The sequence below is a fragment of the Cucurbita moschata genome, unplaced genomic scaffold (genome assembly GCF_002738365.1).
Source record: "Cucurbita moschata cultivar Rifu unplaced genomic scaffold, Cmos_1.0 Cmo_Scf00019, whole genome shotgun sequence".
Taxonomy (NCBI): domain Eukaryota; kingdom Viridiplantae; phylum Streptophyta; class Magnoliopsida; order Cucurbitales; family Cucurbitaceae; genus Cucurbita; species Cucurbita moschata.
The window spans coordinates 764,433-777,303 of NW_019268535.1; the positions used below are offsets into that span (position 1 = coordinate 764,433).

Below are 12,871 nucleotides of genomic sequence, written 5' to 3' on the forward strand. Positions count from 1 at the left end.
ACATGATTACATTGTATAGAATTAAATATACGTGTAGTAGAATATGCAACATTAATTCAACTGTATTAAAATGTGCATATAGACCTAAGAAATTTTTAATGGAATCAATAATTGTAAATACAAGTACAAATAAACATATTGATAAAAGTTACGTCGTGGATAACTTCTGTTTTATAATTATAATTGTAATTAGATGTGTTAGATGAACCCGACTCTCCACAATGATATATGATATTGTCCACTTTGAATATAAGCTCTCATGGTTTTGCTTTGGACTTCTTCAAAAGGTCTCATGCCAATTAAGATAGTATTCTTGGATTATAAACTTATGATCATTCCCTAAATTAGTTGTTGTGGGACTTTCATCTAACACCTCCTCTCAAACAAAGTACGTCTCCCCTGAATCGAGGCTCGACTCCTTTTCTTTTGGAGTCTTAGTCATTTTTTACTATACCTTCGAGGAGCCTCCTTTTGGAGTCATTTGTTCTACATTTGAGGACTCTATTGACATAGCTAAGTTTAAAGTATGACTCTGATATCATGTTAGATGAACACGACTCTCCAGAATGGTATAATATTGTCCACTTTGAGTATAAGCTCTTATGACTTTACTTTATTCTATTGCCATAACATGTTTAAAAATATGAGTATTTTAGAATCTAAAGATGAATTTGTTGAGCAAAAAAAAAAGAGTATACTTAACTTATCTATGTATAATGAACCAAATTCACCGATGAAAAATGTCAATTTGAGAGTATAATTACCTGTCACCATATTTAATGAATCAATCTAAAACTCTTCATCTTCTCCAGCAACTCACACCATTTGAAACTCTCCCGTTAGTTTGATTTCGCTCTGCAACTTCAAAAAAATTAGTGAAAGACAAAAAGTTATATATTAATGGGTCGACAAAAGTTTCCACAGCTGAGATCCCACTTCGGTTGGAGAGGAGAACGAAATATTCTTTGTAAGGGTATGAAAACCTCTCTCTAACAAACACATTTTAAAATCGTGAGGCTGAAGAGGATATATAACATCTGCTAGCAGACAACATCTACTAGCATTAGACTTAATCGGTTACATTAAAAAGCATGGTTAATAGTTTCTCATTCGACAAAAGTTTCTCATTTTCCTAGCAATACAAATTTCCTATAAATAAAAGAAACAAGTACAATAATCTATGTAGTCAAAATCATATCTTAAAGGAGAAAAAAAAAAAGAGAGAAAATGAATACGGCATCTTCAGGAAATGTGTGTGTGGGCAAGCGTGAAAGAGGAACATCCCATCAAAGAGTACTTTTTTTAAGGATCTTTTCTACTTTCTTCTTTCTTCCATTTCATATCTTAAAAAAGAATATAAGAAACCACAGATGTGACCTTTCCAATCAATAAATCTCTCTACGGATCCACGCCAAAGAGTTATGTAATATTCATGTAAAAAAAAGAATAGTTTTTCTTTCTAATATCGATAAAAAAATAAATAAATAGAAACAAACCGGACTAGCAGATATTGTCCTCTCTCTATTTTCTCTTTTGGGTTTTTCCGTCTACTAGAGAGAGTTTTTTACACCCTTATATAGAATGTTTCGTCTTCCTTTTCAACCAATATGGGATCTCATAATCCACCCCATTTGGAGTCAGCGTCTTTGCTCGCACTCGTTCCTCTCTCTAATCGATGTGGGATCTCACATCGCATCTCCCTGATTAGTTCAGAGAGATTTAAACAGTTGGTCTAATGATTACCTATAAACGGCATTTTCCAATAAAGAATATTAATTCTCTGATGAAATCATTCTGATGAAATCATTTGGTGAGTTCTTTCCAAAGTTGAAGAGCTGATATTGGGGTTGTGGATCACTTGAAAATTAGACGTTCAATCTGAGCTTGGACCTCCATATTGGTATGATATTGTCCACTTTGAGCATAAGCTCTAGTGGCTTTGCTTTTAGTTTCTCCAAAAGGCTTCCTACCAATCAAATGTATTCCTTGCTTATAAACTCATGACCAACCCCAATGTGGGACTCCTCTCCCAACAATCCTCAACAAAGCCTTGTATTTCTGTAATGGCCTAAATCCACCGCTAGCAGATATTGTTCTTTTTGGACTTTCCCTTTCGGGCTTCCCCTCAAGGCTTACCAATCGAGATGTATTCCTTACTTATAAACTCAGGATCAACTTCTTAATTAGTCGATATGGGACTCCTCTCCCAACAATCCTCAACAAAGTCTTGTATTTATGTAACGGCTCATATCCACCACTAGCAGATATTGTTCTTTTTGGACTTTTCCTTTCGGGCTTCCCCTCAAGACTTTTAAAACACGTATGCTGGGGGAAGTTTCCATACCCTTATAAAAGGTGTTTTGTTCTCCTCCCCAACCAATGTGGGACATCACAATCCACCCCCTTCGGGGCCAGCGTCCTCGATGACACTCTTTCCTTTCTCCAATCGATGTAGGACCCCCGTCTAATCCACCCCCCTTTAGAGCGCAACGTCCTTACTAGGACACCGTCTCATATCTACCCCTTTGGGAACGGCCTCCTCGCTGGCACATAGTCTAGTGTCTAGCTCTAATACCATTTGTAATGGCTCAAATCCACCGCTAGCAGATATTGTCCTCCTTGGCCTTCCCCTCAAAGCTTTTAAAACGCGTCTGCTAGGGGGAGGTTTCCATACCCTTATAAAGGGTGTTTTGTTCTCCTCCCATCCAATGTGGGACATCACAATTTCCTTCGGACGGTTGAGGTCAAAAGCTCGGTTCCTGTCCTATAACTTGATTTAGAATCAACATCTTCATACTAGTGATTTATACTAGATCTGGATATCTTTGCTTCTGGAAGATTTAGAGGGGAATTATTTAGACTAACAATTTCACCAGACATACGAATTAGTATAAACTCAAGCACAGGTATCAGCCAGCCAGCATGGAAGAAAAAACGATTCCAATTTTACCTGTGCACATCCATCAGTGAGAACCCTTGCAGCACGCCCTTTCTGTCCAAGCCACCAAAGTGCTTCTAACAGTGTATTGTAAAATCTCATTCCCAATCCACACCCGTCGGCATCATCTCATCAAGTAATTCATAGGCATCATCCCACCTGGAAAGAATGGACTCTGAGATGTAAGATAGATCATTAAAATAAAGTATCTAAGAATTCAATCAACCTAAAGATCGTCGGTTCAAATCAAATTTAACGAAGCGAGATCTTTAGGACTGTAAGATTTCAAACCATATATTTCTTAAAATGGTCCAAACAATCTAAGAAAAATGTCGACACTGAGGAAACACATGATGTTCTTACAAGGTAAGAGTTAACAACCGATGACAACTGGCAAACTCTTCCTATAACTCTAACTTCGTATAAAATGACCATTGACTTCATGGTCCATGCAATGAGTTCCTTTTTTGCACATGGCAAGGTCATGATCATGTTGCATGATATAGGGATTTTAAGGAAGAAGAATTTTTTAGAGACAAAACAGACTATTCTGAGGACCTTACAACATTAACAGAAAAGGGAAAGTGAAGGATGTTTATCTAACTGTCGTCCATTAACAATTCCCCCTCAAAATCTCTAAAATGCTCCAACCATCTCTCTGTAACGGTCCAAGCCATTGACTTTCCCTCAAGGTTTTTAAAACGCATAAGCTAGGGAGAGGTTTCCACACCCTTATAAAGAATGTTTCGTTCTCCTCCCCAACCGACGTGGGATCTCTCAATCTTATATAACTACACAAATTCTAAGCAACCAGCCTCCAAGGCGTGACAGATTTCTGTATAGAATAAAATTATGATAGACTGAATCATGAGCACAAAATTTGTTTAAGAGAAAAGGTACCCCGAACAGTCTATATCAATTGGAAATATAACTAAGAAAAAATGAGTTAATAATGAACATAACTTTCATAGACAAATACCACACACACGCACACACGGTAATTATTACCGGTCATTCTTGGCATAAACTGCTATTAGGAGTCGTGATGGTATGATATTGTCTACTTTGAGCATAAGCTCTCATGACTTTGCTTTGGGCTTCCCCAAAATGCCTCGTACCAATGGAAATGTATTCCTTGCTTATAAATCCATGATCATTCCCTAAATTAGCCAATGTGGGATTCCCTCCCAACAATCCTCAACAATTCTCAACAATTCTCAACAATCTTCCCCTCGAACAAAGTACACCATAGAGCCTCCCCTGAGGTCTATGAAGCTCTCGAACAGCCTCCTCTTAATAGAGGCTCGACTCCTTTGAAGTCCTTGAACAAAGTACACTCTTTGTTAAACACTTGCCACTTTTGACTACACATTCGAGGCTCACAACTTCTTTGTTCGACATTTGATGATTCTATTGACATGGCTAAATTTAAGGCATTACTCTGATACCATGTTAGGAATCACGACTCTCCACAATAGTATGATATTGTCCACTTCGAGTATAAGCTCTTGTGACTTTGCTTTGGGCTTCTCCAAAAGGCCTCATACCAATAGAGATGTTTTCCTTACTTATAAACCCATGATCATTTCCTAAATTAGCCAATGTGGAACTCCCTCCCAACGATCCTCAACAACGGCCAATACACAAGGTAAGGTAATATTCATGAAGCTTTAATCTCATGAAACTGCTCCTTGCTCTCGTCTACAAAACCTGCAAAGCAATAAACACCTAAAACTGCCTCAAGTGCCTGCTCAATGGGTTCACATCTCAACAAAGGACTTCATAGCTTCTTCAAAATTACCACTTTGCCTATAACCTTCAACAATACCACTAAATGAATTCAAATTCCTTGAAATGCCGGATTCTCTCATTCTCAACAAGATTGCTTCAAACTCCATGTAGAGTCCACCTCTAGCAAATGAGTGAATTAGCGAATCGTAGGTATCGACGATGACTTATTTCCCACTTCCTTCATTGTGTTAAATGCAACAAGAGCTTCATCATACAATGCAGCATGTCCATAAGCTTCAAACAGTCCACTATATATTAGGAATCACGACTCTCCACAATGGTATGATATTGTCCACTTTGAGCATAAGCTCACATAGCTTTGTTTTGAGCTTCCCCAAAAGACCTCATACCAATGGAGATAGTATTTCTCACTTATAAACCCATGATCTTCCACTAAATTAATCCACTAAATTAACCAACGTGAGACTCACTCCCAATAATCCTCAACACTATACGCATTAGAATTTGGAACTATTCCTTTCTCATTCATGCGAAGTAAAATTTTCTTGGCATCCTCATGCAACCCTCCCTTTCCACAAGCAAATACTAACCCCTTGTATGTTTCGATATTTGGGTCAATCTTTTCATCCAGAAAGTCATGAAACAAAGCTACAACCTCCTTGAAGTATCCACCCTCTCCAAATACTCGTATGAGAATGTTGTAAGTAGTTGCATCTGGCTCAGCACTACTCTCTTTCATTTCAAGGAAAAGCTCTCGAACATCATCATACCTCCCATGCTTCCCATATAGATTCAACAGAATGCTGTAAGTGGACGAATTTGGCACGCATCCTGCTGCTTGCATCTGCTTAAACACATCCATTGCCTCCTTAACGGACCCTGATTTTACATTGTAGGATGATATGTCAGGCATATACCCTTCGGACTCCATCTCTTTTAGCAACATAGCAACTTCTCGAGCTTACCTAATTTTTCAAATGTTAGAACAATAAACTGTATGTTGTTACCTCCGGGACGATCCCTCCCTCTATCATAGTCTTGAAGACCATCTCTGCCTCATCACCTAAACCGCGGGCAGCACATGCACTAAGCAAAGTATTTTAAGTAACCAGATCAGGTTGAACCCCTTCATGCCTCATCTCGGCAAACAGTCCCTCTGTTAAGAACAGAGAGAAAACTGGAAAGATCAGAAGAATGGTTAGGAATCACGACTCTCCACAATAGTATGATATTATCCACTTTGAGCATAAGCTCTCGTAGCTTTCCTTTGGGCTTCCCCAAAAAGCTTCATGCCAATGAAGATGTATTCCTTTACTTATAAACCCATGATCATTCCCTAAATTAGCCAACGTGGGACTCACTCCCAAGAATCCTCAACAATCCTCCCCTCGAACAAAGTACACTATAAGCCTCTCCGGAGGCTTATGGAGCTCTCGAACAGCCTCCCCTTAATCGAGGCTTGACTCCTTTCTCTAGAGCCCTCGAACAAAATACACCTTTTGTTCGACACTTTAGTCACTTTTTGACTACTACATCTTCGAGGCTCACAATTTTTGTTCAATATTTAAGGATTCTATTATCATGGCTAAGATTAGTGCATGACTTTGATACTAAATGTTCCTAAAAAATCAGAAGAATTGGAAGAAATCTTTTCATAATGAAATTGGCTATTATATAACGTTATAGAATATGGAAAACAAGGAAATCTAAATCAAATAACAGAATCAAATCAAATCAAAACACCCTCCCAATCTAAATCACCTCTAGCACATGCATTTATCACGGTATTGTAAGTCAATATATTAGGCGACACTCTTTCTCTCTTCATCCTTTCAAGAAGTGCTAGTGAGGTTTCGTACTGACCATTGCGCCCGTAGGCATTTATCAAAGCGGTATAAGAAAACACGCTACGTATCTCGCCCTGGCTCGACATTTCATCGAATATCTTGCTACAGCTCTCTAGCAATCCTTCGCAGCCGAGCAAGCTGATCACGATGGCATAGATGTACTCGTTCGGCTTGCACCATATCTGACGCTGCGTGTATTAAAGAGTCGTAAAGAGCGTTGCCAATTGCCGCACGCCGCGAATTCCTTAAAAACCATGCTGAAGTCATCGAGTGAGAGCCTATTCTTGAAGATATCAAGACAACGAGCTATGCTACCTCGTGGCGGTTTCAACATCATAGCTGTACTCGCCCGTCTAAAAAATTACCGACGTATTCCCAAGAACAAGATCCTTCGGCTTCGCCCGGCACTTCCCCGCATCGGAGGACAATCTCCAATCATCTGAGAAAAAATCTACGGCGAACACTGAAATTGTAAATATTTGAGAGAAATGGAAGTTGATGAGACTCTAAATACCGTTTCGGAAAAGTCGCTAAAGTTCGAAAAGGATTCGGCACGGACAAATACGGCAAGAGCGCCATTAGAAACTAGTTCTCATTAGCGAATCGGAATTTCCCAATCGCAATCGTTTTCCTACAAGATGACGAACAGTTAACGAACAACGAAGAACAGATTGAGATAACAACCAGTGAAAATTCCACATCCAGTTTCTCCGATTCACTAATCGATTTCACAGTGAGACTTGCAGCAGAGAAGAACAACCAGCGGGAGCGGGAGCGGGAAGCGGGAGCAGATGAGAGCTGCAAGTTTCTTCGTCAAAGCCACGTGGAGATGATATGGATATAAACGTGACGTTTCGAGTTAAGAAGACCGGCGGTATTCAATACGGGTACGGGTTAACCGGATTACCCGCTTTCCGACCCGGTTTCGTTGAGAAAATGGCGGGATATTATATATATAATTTAAAAATTAGGGGATTCTTTTCTCTAATTAACTTTTCCATTATTGAGTTTTATTTTAATTACGATAATAACTTCCTAATTAATTATGAAGATTACTAAATTATTTCCATTTATTTATTAAATTTTTAATTCTAAATATTCATTTTAGTTTTATTTAAAATAAATAAAAACTTGACAATCAATTTTATTTTATTTTATTTTAATTTTAATTTGAATCGATAAATATTTTTCGAGAATATAATAGCCCCCCTAGGAGCAGATATTGTCTGTTTTTGACTCGTTATGTATCGTCGTCAGTCTCACGATTTTAAAACGTGTCTGTTAAAGAGAGGTCTACACATTCTTATAAGAAATGTTTCGTTTCTCTCTCCAACCGATGTGGGATCTCACAATCCACTCTCCTTGGGAACCCATCGTCTTCTTCAGCACACCGTTCGACGTCTTGCTCTGATATTATTTGTAATAGCCAAAACCTAATACTAGTAGATATTATCGACTTTGATCCCTTTCGTATCGTCGTCAGTCTCACGGTTAGGGAGAAGTTTCCACACATTTATAAGAAATGTTTCGTTTTTCTCACCAACTGACGTGGGATCTTATAACAACTCACGGTTTAGATCTTGAACATGAGACTGAACAAGAAACTTTATTATACCGACTCAATACAATTTTTTAATCTAAAATCAACCCGAACTAAACTAAGTATCATCGACATTGCATCACACGAATTATTTTCAAAATCTATTTTTATCGCATTTATTTCAAGCTCAAGATCGAGAGATATAATTTAATCAGTTGAACGATATTTAGGGTATATTGTTTCATTGGACGACATGTCGTTTTAAATAAATTAGGTGGCGGTCCACTTTCATCAATATTTGAGGTTAGGAACAGAGATTCCAAAACACCGAAAAAAAAATAATAATAAAATAACGGTTTGCTTTTTAACTACTTAAAAAATAAAAGAAAAAAACAGAAAAGGATTCGCTACTCTATTCGCTACACACAGTAGAACCAAAATCACAGCCGTCCACGTGTCCATTCAACCACAGCATGTATTAAACGCGTGCCATCTGTCACGCCCGATACGTCCACGTCAGCTGGCGCGAGCTGATACGTGCGAGGAGAAAAAAAAAATCTAAAGGCGGAATTAAAAAAAACCGGCGTTGTTGCGGTTGGCCACTGAAGTGGCAGGCGGTGTAATTACGGGAGGGGGGAGAGGGTAAAATGGTAATTAGGGTTGGACTTGAGTCGTTCAGTTCGTAACAGACAGCTGAAGTAAAAGCGAGGGGGGGAAACAGAACAAACCTCCGCGCTTATTCCTTCTCTTTTCTTCATTCTTCACAACGGGGTCCAAATAAATCAGCAAAGAGCGGAGAAGGCTCTTCGATTCACCGGTAATGGAAGATTCTGAGGTATATTGTTCGAATCGCCACTATTTGTTAATCGACTGTAATTCTATTGAGATTGCCCTCGCTGCTTTAACGAACTTCCTTTGTTTGTTTGTTTTGGGATTTTTTACTCTGGATTTGTGGTTTTGGTGGGGAATGTGTGAGAGGAGGTGATTTTGATCTGATTGAAGTTTGTTTTACTGCCTTCGACTGGGATTTAGCGGTGTGTTTCGTCTGATTTTGTAATGGATTTTGTTTGTTTTCAGAAATTGACGGCCCTCAAGAAGGCTTACGCCGATATAATCCTCAATACGGCGAAGGAAGCGGCGGAGCGTATTATGGTTTCTGAGAGGAACGCTATTCGGTTCCAGCAGGAGCTCGCCGCGACTAAAGATGAGGCTTTCCGGATACTGCTTAGGCTTAAGCAAATGTTGGATTCTAAGGTTTGTTTGTTTGTTTCTTGCTTGCCCGTTTCTTGTTTAGAATTTTGTGTGTTCTTCGGATCACGTTCTGATGTGGTTGGTTTGGTGGTTTTGATTTGTACTCTGTTGCTGTTAATGGATTTGGAGTAAAAATTTGTGATCTTTACGCTAGTTGGTAATCTTTAATGTTTGGTAACGGATTTCGTTCTTTCATAATTTGTAGCTAGTTTTTTACACAGCCATTCAATCAGTTCTCGCTATTTTCTGGCTGTTCGTTGCTTGAATCAACTATTTCCTAGTAATCAATTTAAGTCGGCAGTTGCAAAACAGCGCCAAACATTTTGAAATGAACTGTGCAAAAGAATAAGAATGAAGAGAGCTAGAAACACAGAATAATGCTTGAATGAAGTTATTAATAGTTGTATCTTTCTCAACATAACCAGAAAAATAAACCGAAGTTTCTTGTTGTTCTAATTTATGTGAACAAGTGTGGAGCTGAAATGTGCCATGTTTTCAGGTCAGCAAGGCAGAGACGGTGTCTTCAAATCAAAAGAAAAAGATCGAAGAACTTGAAGCTCAGCTTGAGGAAGCCGAGGACATAGTGAGGGAACTTAGAGCTCAGTTGCAGGAAGTTCAAGATGAATTGGAACATGTGAGGAACAAAAAAGTAGTGTCCCAAGATAAGCAAAACTTGGCCAGTAATGTTGCATCTCGGGAGGACTTGCCGAACTCGCATGAGAGGATTGTACCGTATAGCATAAATTCAACTTTAAATGGGACATGCATTGATAGCTGGCCTGAAAGTAAAAATGAATTGCAGATGGATAATGGTCAAGTTCATAGAGATTTTGCCTCCATGGTGATGAGAAGCAAAGAACCCAAGCTTTACAGAAATGGCTGTACTCAGAGAGTACGTGCATTTGAAAGAAAATTGATTGATCGAAAAGTGTGTCTGGCTGGACAAGCTGAAAATGTCAAGAGTAAGGCGTTCATTATGGGTGAAGAAGAGGGTAAACTTATGTGTAAAACGTTCATTGCCAAGGCTGATTATATCGGTCAAGAAAGGAAGAATTTTAATGAGATCAAGGCATTGCCTGAGTTATTAAGCAAGGATAGTCAAGTTCCGATTATTAAATCCCTCCGCCGAAAAAGAAAACGAGCTACTAGGTACAACAAGAGGAAAGCTTTACCTGTTCTTGATGACATTACTAAGCAACGCAAGTCACCTGACCTTCACTGCCCAGAAAGTCTTTCAGTGGATAACGATGATTCAGAGGAATGTCTGTCGAAAAAAGAAATTGATGGTCAGAATGGTCTAATCTTGCTCTCAACCCCCGTACTCTCGGAAATAAATGAAATGCCAACACCTTCAGGATGTCCCGACGCCAGTGAGGGAGATGGAGCAGTAATAAATGATTGCGCTCCTAGGAACATGACGGACGATGATATAGCAGTTGTAGCTAAATCTGACTTCACTGGCCAGGAAAATTTATGTGGGGAGAACGTGGAGGCTTCTGCTTATAAAATAAACGTCGACCCAGTTAAGGAGTCATCAGTTAACTTGGATATGAAAAACTCCGATGTACTTGATGAGATTCCGAGTCAACAGTCAGATAATAAAGTTCTCAAGTATACATTCCAAAGAAAACGAAAGAAGGAATCTTTAAGCAGCCCTGATGGGAAATCATCAGTTGATGAATCCATATTAAAGAAAAGGATGAAGGATAAACAAAGTGCATCATCAGAATCAGACAAGTTTAGCTTAATGACAGAATCATCTCGGGACAACCGTCGATTGGCACAGGTTGCTCGGCAGGTTAGTTTTATATCTACTTTGACGTGTTGGTACAGCCTTCTATTTCGTTTCTAAGCATCTGGAATTAGTTAATTGCACACTTTCTAGTACTGGGTAAGGGCATAATACTCCGTGGTACTGAATGAGAGATAGTTTGTTGTCTAGTCTCAACAGGCAATATAGCTAATGTTTGTGAACTTTATTTTGCTATACTGCTTGCATTTCTCGCCATTTCTCTGGATTACGTTTCTCCGATGCATCTGTTCTTACAAATTACTCATAGCCTAATCCACTGGGAGAAAATTCATATTTAGTATCTGGAGGAGATTTTAAGTTCGAGTATTTTGAGGCATAGCTGGTAATCGTATACAGTATCTCATATAGCCTAGTAGAAATGTATTTGTTAGAAACACATATCGCGTGCGTGTTATCTCATATCATAATTTATCTCTACCGTTCAAGTTGTTTCTTCATTGGTTATGGTTCCTGCATATGGTTGTCGTTCTTGTTGATTTGATATTGAATCCTTGATATGCAGCGGTGATTTCGGGTTTCCCTCCCCGCTAAACTCTTATTAAATTTACTTTGAGAAACTGAGAACACAAAACATGGAGAAACCTCTCTTAAGTGTTTCCTGTATATTTGAATTCTCTTTGGTTGTCATCGTAAGCTGTAGAAACACATAAATAGATAGTTGATCATTAACATCACATGCCATTAGCAATTTCAACTATATATATATACACAACAACCATCCTGCCTTCTAGGCCATAGCCTTCAACCATGACTTGTTTATCAGAAAAATGCTGGCATTCTACTGCTAGGCCACAAGACTTGCTGCAACCAAGGAGCTGGCCTTCCCCTAAAACCCATTTTTGCTGCAATTTCCACCCTTTTTATATTAGTTTTAGCTACCATACTGGTATATTGTTTGGTTTGGTTTGGTTTAGAATACAGCTCGAAAACCTTGATGAAACTCATTGTTGTTTTGTTATTTGGGATCTTTGCATCCTTTTTATGCCATTTCAACATCTTTCATGTCATAAATGATAGGTGTCATATAAAAAACTGCATTGTTCACTCATGTAATCCTGGAATTATGTTTCTGCAGCTCATATCTTTGTCTGAGAAGAAGTGGCGGTGATAGAACTCTGTCTGCCCTGAAATTCATAATTGTTGCTTTGAGAAATAAAACCAACTGCAACAAAAAAAACCTCAATACGGGCTGTTTTGCAAGAAAGTATTGGTTGCTAAGCAAGTGAAATGATTTCCAAGGAAGCTCCACAGGCCATGAGCAAGTACCATATGGATGATCGATATATATATATATATCGTCCGCTAACTTATGAATGTTTATGTAATCTTTATATCCTTCCTTTCGTTACTATATATATATATTAAAACCTTGAATCATGGCATTTTTCTTTCCCTTGGGAAAGCTTAGTTAATTATATTCCAATTTTCATATGGTATTTATTTCTCTGTAGTGTTTTCGTTCCTCTGCAGCTGAGAAAGAACTGCCATTAAATGGTGTAAGAAAAAGAGAGATTCTAAATTCTAATGGTCCAAAATTCAACGTTCAAACTTGTTGTTGGTTACCTGAAAAGGAGCTGCCATTGAAGCTAAGGGCCAAAACTTGCAGCTTTCTCTCTGCCCTTTCTCCAATTCCTTTTGGATAAAGTTTACTTTTTTAGGTGATTCCCCTACTGGTCCTTTTCTTGTTGTTTTGATTGTTCTTATATGCTTCTTGGAATATCTGTTGATTG

The 12,871-nt window shown here is 38.6% G+C and overlaps 1 protein-coding gene, 1 long non-coding RNA gene and 1 pseudogene across 2 annotated transcripts; 1 reads left to right on the forward strand and 2 right to left on the reverse strand.

Moving 5' to 3' along the window:
• Positions 1–468: 468 nt before the first annotated feature.
• LOC111456951 lies at positions 469–4,040 on the reverse strand. The gene is made up of 3 exons (XR_002712851.1): positions 3,947–4,040; positions 2,951–3,097; positions 469–855 (listed from the first exon to the last, which is right to left on the reverse strand). It is a non-coding gene; the product is annotated as an uncharacterized LOC111456951 (long non-coding RNA).
• Positions 4,041–4,578: 538 nt separating this feature from the next.
• Positions 4,579–7,350, reverse strand: LOC111456950 (annotated as a pseudogene).
• A 1,418-nt stretch (positions 7,351–8,768) lies between these two features.
• LOC111456942 lies at positions 8,769–12,577 on the forward strand. Its single transcript, XM_023099019.1, has 4 exons — positions 8,769–8,912; positions 9,155–9,331; positions 9,828–11,126; positions 12,217–12,577. The coding sequence occupies exons 1-4, from the start codon at positions 8,898–8,900 to the stop codon at positions 12,247–12,249; spliced, it is 1,524 nt and encodes a 507-aa protein (XP_022954787.1). The 5' UTR covers positions 8,769–8,897; the 3' UTR covers positions 12,250–12,577.
• The last annotated feature ends 294 nt before the right edge of the window (positions 12,578–12,871 follow it).

Bases quoted from the DNA above. Each gene is read 5' to 3' on its own strand.
- LOC111456942 (XM_023099019.1), top strand. The intron at 9,332-9,827 runs GTTTGTTTGTTT...CCATGTTTTCAG, and splicing joins AGCAAATGTTGGATTCTAAG to GTCAGCAAGGCAGAGACGGT. The intron at 11,127-12,216 runs GTTAGTTTTATA...ATGTTTCTGCAG, and splicing joins TGGCACAGGTTGCTCGGCAG to CTCATATCTTTGTCTGAGAA.